Below are 7,533 nucleotides of genomic sequence, written 5' to 3' on the forward strand. Positions count from 1 at the left end.
TTCTTCAAAGCAACTATACGTTGTTGTTGTTGTTGTTGTTGTTGTTGGTTTTTTTTTTTTTTTTTAAATAGAAAAACAAGTTAAACAACCTAGCACCATTGTTTTTTTTCCTATAAATAAAAACACCACACGTTTATCCAAAACAAAACAAAATATCAAAAAAAAAAAACCTAAATTGTTATAAATAATAAAAAAACTAAATTAAATAGATATATATACTTTTTTTATAAGTAGATACATCTTTTAACTCCCACTGAAACATTGTCTAACCATTCTCCTGATGGTTTTTAAATTGCTTTATCCATTTATAAAAAAAAAAAAAATTTAAAACAAAATTAAAATTAAAACAAACACTCGTTTCTTTGTAAAAACACATTTGCCATACTAATAATAAAAAAAAAAAAAAAAAAAAAAAAAAACACATCTGCTGTTATTGTAAATAAAATATATATATATATATATATATTTTTTTTTTTGAACTAAAAGAGCCTTTGTGCACGCACTCAGAGGCTAGTGTGTGTGTATATATATATACACACACTGAAAAAAGAAAATTGGATACGTAAAGGCTGCAAGTCAAGGTAAGAGGCTGTAAAGGGCCAAACTACTTAGAACTTCTGATAAATATAACAGTAGCTAGAAGGAGAAATTACAAAAGTCAGCATCTTAAACCGCATTGTCCAAGATGCTATCGACCAATACTTTCAACAACATTCGTCCACGTCTTGATTTATATAACAAGGCTTACATCAAAATGTCCAAAACTCAGATGCTTTCATCAACTTTCATACACCTTTTGGTGGCAAATATTGCACACGCTCATCTTCACATAAATTCTGAAAAAAAAAAAGGTCCAATAAAATGATCGATTGAGAAGATTCATAGTTAACCAATCAGAAATCAGAATAACTCAAAAGTTGCAGATAAAAATATTGGTACAAGCAAGTATAGTAATTCTGACACTAGCATTTAGTTGTGCAAATCAAAAATAACAGCTTAGCCAATCTCTATGCAATCTCTAGTTTTCAAATGCATGTTAACTGAAATTAAAACAGAGATACTAGTGCTAACCATTCCAAACATACATGACCTGCATTTACTTTTTAAAAATTGTTTATGTATTTGGTATGGCATGGCTTAAAGCACAAGTTAATGGAAAATGTTTTCTGTGGCCAATGGAAAACAAGCCCAATAGAGTGGAAAATGTTTTCAGATTTTGAAGAGTGGAAACGTTACCTGAACAAAAAATCTAGAAAGGATGAAGATATGAAGCTCAACAACAAGATTTCCAGAGAAAACCCATAAAAAAATGATGAATTAACTATGGTTCAATAAATATACGTGCAACCATGCTTCCACTATCAACAGCACTAGGCTTCCCAATACCTAGATTGTACAATATTGGCTGGTCACCAGGCAATGTTTAGTTTCAACATTTGTACTTTGGCAACATTACTGATGATATCCAATTGAAATGTTAAAAACAGATCCATCTAGTTGATTTCCTAAGTCTCTGAAAACTTTTTTACATGCTTATTCAATCACATTACCATTAACAATACACCAATGTTGCTAAACACAAGTTAGGGGCCAAGAAAAACCCGTGGGCTCATTTTCAAGACATAATTGGCAATGAACATATAATTTCAAACATAAGAGATCATAGAATGTGCATAGATGAATAGACTGCATGATTAGCATGCAAGACTCAACAATAAAATTGACCACCTTTTGTGTTCATTAGAAAGGAAACAGATTTTTAAACAACTAACATAAATTCTGTCCTACAAGATAATAAAACTTAGAAATAGAACTTTTCTTTTGGCTAATAATGCAAAATAATATATATTTTAAGTAAGAAATATGTATATTCGAAAGGCTACTTTATGCATGAAAAGCACAAAGCAAACCAAAATTTATAAAAAAAAAAAGAAAGAAACAAAGAAGAGAAGAAAACAAAGAAGAAAATTAATAAAAAAAAAAAAAGAGGAGAGAACAAAGGAATGAAGGGAGGGAATCACCAACCTTCAAGTCCTCAGGAAGAGCCTCTGAGACTGCAAGAGTGTAACAACCAGGGGCAAATTTTCCTGCAAGAAGTTTAAGGGGAACTCAAATCTCTAAATTAAAAAAACCAAATCTTAAAAACCCAAATTTTTGTAGGCAAAATATGGACCAAAAAGGCATAAAAAAGGGTCGAAAAACAGGTATATGAAAATATTTAAACAAGTACAAGAACATTTCAATTATAGCAGAAACATCACTGATAGCAGAGCCTAAAAGCCCAAAGGAGCTCAAGAACAAACCTAAAGATAACTATACAAAATTTATCATCTAACTATTCTGGATATATATATAGAGGTAAGTTTATACATGCAGCCATTGGGTTTTGAACGCCCAACCTTACCCTCCACCCTTACTTACAGGACGAGATGCTGTTTGAGCTAGAGCTCATTGACAAGAATGAAGTAAGAAAAGCATAGTAAAACCCAACTTCTAGTTCAAGAGGAAGAGCATCAGCAACAGCAGACTACAATCACCAATTACAATATAGCATCAAACGTGGTATTGAACAATACTGGAAATAGTGTTGTCCATATTTTTAAGTTGCTACTATTTGCTTCCTCAAATATATGAAGATGCCACAACAATCACATACAAATGTGTGTGCCAGTCATCTAGTCCTCCTAGAACTTGAACGGCAGCATATGGCTAGTATTTCACTTTTTTTCTCTGTTTCTTAAGAATAAGCAGAATCTCTAAGAATAATTCACCAAAACCTCAAATCTAGACCTATATAGTTGATCAAAGAGAGGACCTTCCAAGTCACAGTCCCAATCATTCAAGACACTGCAAAAACTCTCAAAACTAAAGGTAGCCCTCAAATAAATAAACCTTTTTTTTTTATAAGTCCAATAAAGAAACCCATATAGTTATCAAGGTTCCCCACATCAAGTTATGCTAGAAAAAAATATCTCATACTATCCCCAAATCCAACTTCGAGATAAAGATAGTTAGAACAATATGCCAATCAATTCCAATCCAAAGCACAACCCCCCTTGAGCCAATCTCACAACCCATCCCACATAATACTAAGATCACACCACCTACCAATATAGCCACTCATCCAAAAGGGTTAAGATATAGGCAATAGCTTCCATAGTCCCAAGCATCCTTTTTTTTAGATGGCTAAACTAACCAATTCTTTAAAAGTTTTAGATATGGGGTGAATATGCATAGAATGTGGATCACTACGACACACAGACAACTAATGAGAATGTGTTATATGACTTAACATGGACAAGGCAATGGTTGATGGGTAGGGTTATATTCAACTAACATAGATAGTAGTATTAGAAGTTAGAATGTGATAAGGCAGTCTTATTTTTTGATTTTGTTTTTATATGTAATAAAATTCATTGAAAGAAGAAAAAAGGTTTGACCCTAGTACATGGCGATAAGATAGTCTTAGTCAAAACTCAAAACTTCCATAACTACAGCTTGGTTGTAAACAAACACATCACAATCTATGAACATTTAAATAAGAAGGAAATGAGCATTTCAGATTGATAAAATTCATGCATCAGAATGAAAGTGTATCACAATTTAAATCATGATTTGCTAGGACAGTAGTGAACTATGGTAACCTTGATGTGCCCTGTATATCACACCCCAATATGTTCCCAAAATAAGGATATATATATCCCTCAACGATCGTTACTTATATGGCACACTAGTAAATATTCCTACATCACACTTAATTACATACAGTCCTCAATATTTTTGCAAAGCCAATAACACTACAATCACCAATAAATCCAAAGACTCAAAAAGGAATTTTCCAACTTTTTCACAGTCACAAAGGCAAGATATTATGATCACCAAAGCTACTACATACACAACAAATTTCACAACTTTCTTTGATTACACACACCTCAACTATCGTGAAACTCGCAGCATATCTAAAAACTTAATTGTATTTTAAATCAGTACATAAGAAAAGTGGTGTCAGTGGTGGACCCCTATGTCGCCTTAACAAGTTGTGAAAGAAATTGTCATATCATTCTAGAATTTGAAGTTACAAAAACCCAAAAAAAAAAAAGAAAAAAAGAAAAAAAAAAAAGTTGGGTTATGAAGATGAAGAGATACCAATTCGTAACCAGCGAGCAGCCCAACTTTTAGTAGGATCCATAACTGAAATTATCCTGATTTATAATATTGAGTGCCAGTCAGTAATACTAATTAATAATACTAAAGAAAAAGCAAAAGGGAAAAGTGAAAAGGGCAAACCCGTTGAAATTAGGAGTAGTGCAATCGACGACACGCTCGTGATCCTCGTCCATTTTGAAGAAGGGACAGTTCTCGCATCCTGATTCTCTGAACTGTGTTTTTTTTATAAGGAGAGAGAGAGAAAACCCTAACATTAAATTAAGGAAAGGAAGGAAAACTAAAATTTTGTTTTATTGTTTAAGGTTTTTAAGATTGAGAAAGAGGAATAGAGAAGGTAGAATGGGACCTGACCTGATCGTAGGTTTTGATGAGGCGACAACGAAGGCAAGCTCGAAGTTCATGTCCGAAGCTCGTCGGAATTTGTGCCGGTGGAACGTTCCCGCTTCCCATTCTTAACCAAAAAAAAAAAAAAAACACCCCTCTTGTTTTTACTGTGTAGTAATATGTACTACCACTCACTCTACTGTTTGATGAATCCGATTGATGGACGAAGATTTATATGAGAAGTGAGTGAGGTCGGGGAGGAGGCCCCTCTTTTATATATCTGGTTTTTGTTTTTTTATTTTTTATTTGTTTTTTGGGTAGAAAGGGCTGATATATTAACTAAATAACAACCGATAGGAGTGTGTATGGATCGGGTTAGATCGGATTGAAGGAATTTTTTGACCCGACCCACTATAGTGAGTCAAAAAAATTCGACCCAATCAAACTCATCACATAAATCCAACCCAATCCAACCCAACCCACATGGGTCAAGTTGGGTCGGATTGAACTCATGAGTTTGAAATTTTTTATTATTATTATTAAATTGAGTAAAAAAAATATAAATATTAATATATTAAAAAAATCCAAAGATTAGTATCGATGTAATTCCTTAAGGGCAAACAACACTAATAACTAAACAACAATAGTAATTTACTAGAGTTTGTGTGAACTAATTAGTTTTTATATAGAATAGAAAGAGCTGATTATTTTAAAAAATTTATTAATTATATATTGAATTCTTGTCTCTAACAAGAACCTCGTCTTGTCCAATCCTGTGGCCTACCAAGACGCTGCTATAAACTTTGACATGGCCTAAAAAAAAAAAACACACACACACACACACACACACACACACACAAAAACAAATAATGAAAGTTAAAAAGAAGAAGAAGAAGAAGAAGAATTTTTTAATAAAGACGAGGTAAAGATGTTACCTTAAAAAGATCATGAACACCAGAGTGTTTAAAATCTTTAAGGGACATGTCATAGCAAGTGTTTATATCCTCGTCAGAAATAGCATTCTTGAAACGTTCCCAGGCCAGATCTTCATTTTCAATGATATTTGAAGGGACCTTTTGGGAAGGTTGAGACGAGGTAGACACAGTCATTTTGGACGAGGTAGTTTCAATAGGAATAGACGAATCTACATCAAATACTTGTGCAGGCTGTTGGGACGAAGGAGGATTAGGTTTGACTACTTGGGACGACCCATGCCTAACTTTCTTGCCTCGTTAGCTGGGAGATTTTCTAAATCTAAGTTCTTAGACAAAGTCTTCCTTTTATCCCCAGCCGATGGACGAGCCTGAGACTCAATCTCAAGACGAGCCCCCTCACCAGTTACTTATTTTCCTTTGTTTCCATTCATGGTTGTCATTCCTAAAAAAGAAAAGGAGAGTTTTTTTTAGCACTAACAAGAAATAATAATAATAATAAACGGTGCAAGAAATGTTTGGAGTTTAAAACTTACTTTTTCTCATAGTAACTTCGTGTGCTAGTGCTTCTTCGGTCGGGTTAGGGTCTAATCCCCACTTAGCAAGTCGTCTAAGCGTAACCAAGGAATGAAAATCCCAATCTGTGTGTAGACGAGTCGCCTAGTAACCTCGTCCGCCCATTACTAAGGACGGAGACGTTCATATGGGGGACAGCATAGGAGGGACGAGGTTATTAGGCTTATTTTCCTCGTCCCATCCTCCATTCAGCAGCCATGGACGGCCCATTTGGACGCATAAGAATTAAGCATTTTCCTTACACTATCACTTTCTATTTCTAATCCTTTCCTAAAATAAATAATTTTGTAAATAAAAAAAGAAAAGAAAAAAGAAGAAGATATTTTATCTATTGTTCAACTCTTATGAAAAGTTATGTTTCTAATCAACTTTCGAAACCATTACTCTCTGATTGTAGGAACCTATTGAGCACTATCCCTAGGTCTCCAATTAAACATATCCACGTAGAGGGCTAACCAATGTGTTGATGCATTGGCTATAAGTTGGGCTCTCTAATTCATCTTGTATTCCCGTGCAATTTGATGGGGCAACTAACGTTTGTAATAGACTTATTTCGGTTGTTAGGGTGTGCAGAAAACCCACCGACCCACCAAACTCGACCCGACCCACCGGGTTGGGTCGGTTTTTAGGCCTTGGTGGGTTGGGTTGGGTTACAAAATTTTTTTTTATAGCGGGTCGGGTTGGGTTTAGGTCATAAAATTACAAACCCGCCAAACTCGACCCGACCCACCGACCCACCCATATTTAATATATATATATATATATTTAAAATATATTATATATTTAATAATTTTTAAAAAACCAGGCACTTATATATATTTAAATATATATATATATATATTATATTTAATAATTTATTAAAAAAAAAAAAAACCAGCTGTAGAGCAGTACTTTCTCAGTTCCTCCTACTAATACTAATTATGTATATAATATGTATTATATAATTAATAAATTTTTTAAAATAATCAGCTCTTTCTATTCTATATAAAAACTAATTAGTTCACACAAACTCTAGTAAATTACTATTGTTGTTTAGTTATTAGTGTTGTTTGCCCTTAAGGAATTACATCGATACTAATCTTTGGATTTTTTTAATATATTAATATTTATATTTTTTTTACTCAATTTAATAATAATAATAAAAAATTTCAAACTCATGAGTTCAATCCGACCCAACTTGACCCATGTGGGTTGGGTTGGATTGGGTTGGATTTATGTGATGAGTTTGATTGGGTCGAATTTTTTTGACTCACTATAGTGGGTCGGGTCAAAAAATTCCTTCAATCCGATCTAACCCGATCCATACACACTCCTATCGGTTGTTATTTAGTTAATATATCAGCCCTTTCTACCCAAAAAACAAATAAAAAATAAAAAAACAAAAACCAGATATATAAAAGAGGGGCCTCCTCCCCGACCTCACTCACTTCTCATATAAATCTTCGTCCATCAATCGGATTCATCAAACAGTAGAGTGAGTGGTAGTACATATTACTACACAGTAAAAACAAGAGGGGTGTTTTTTTTTTTTTTT

General features: G+C 33.5%; 1 protein-coding gene across 1 annotated transcript; it reads right to left on the reverse strand.

The window, feature by feature from the left end:
* Window positions 1-582: 582 nt before the first annotated feature.
* Window positions 583-4,772, reverse strand: LOC111993376 (transcription elongation factor SPT4 homolog 2). The gene is made up of 5 exons (XM_024025212.2): window positions 4,519-4,772; window positions 4,288-4,379; window positions 4,147-4,202; window positions 2,026-2,087; window positions 583-836 (listed from the first exon to the last, which is right to left on the reverse strand). The coding sequence occupies exons 1-5, from the start codon at window positions 4,615-4,617 to the stop codon at window positions 786-788; spliced, it is 360 nt and encodes a 119-aa protein (XP_023880980.1). The 5' UTR covers window positions 4,618-4,772; the 3' UTR covers window positions 583-785.
* Window positions 4,773-7,533: the final 2,761 nt, after the last annotated feature.

Source organism: Quercus suber, unplaced genomic scaffold (genome assembly GCF_002906115.3).
Source record: "Quercus suber isolate HL8 unplaced genomic scaffold, Cork oak 2.0 scaffold_83, whole genome shotgun sequence".
Taxonomy (NCBI): Eukaryota; Viridiplantae; Streptophyta; class Magnoliopsida; order Fagales; family Fagaceae; genus Quercus; species Quercus suber.

What these genes read in the sequence shown, in the direction of transcription:
- LOC111993376 (XM_024025212.2), bottom strand. Translation starts at nt 4,617, where the DNA reads ATGGGAAGCGGGAACGTTCCACCGGCACAAATTCCGACGAGCTTCGGA. An exon ending in TCATCAAAACCTACGATCAG is followed by an intron (nt 4,380 to 4,518) that starts GTCAGGTCCCAT and finishes AAAAAAACACAG; the next exon opens with TTCAGAGAATCAGGATGCGA. An exon ending in ACTACTCCTAATTTCAACGG is followed by an intron (nt 4,203 to 4,287) that starts GTTTGCCCTTTT and finishes ATTATAAATCAG; the next exon opens with GATAATTTCAGTTATGGATC.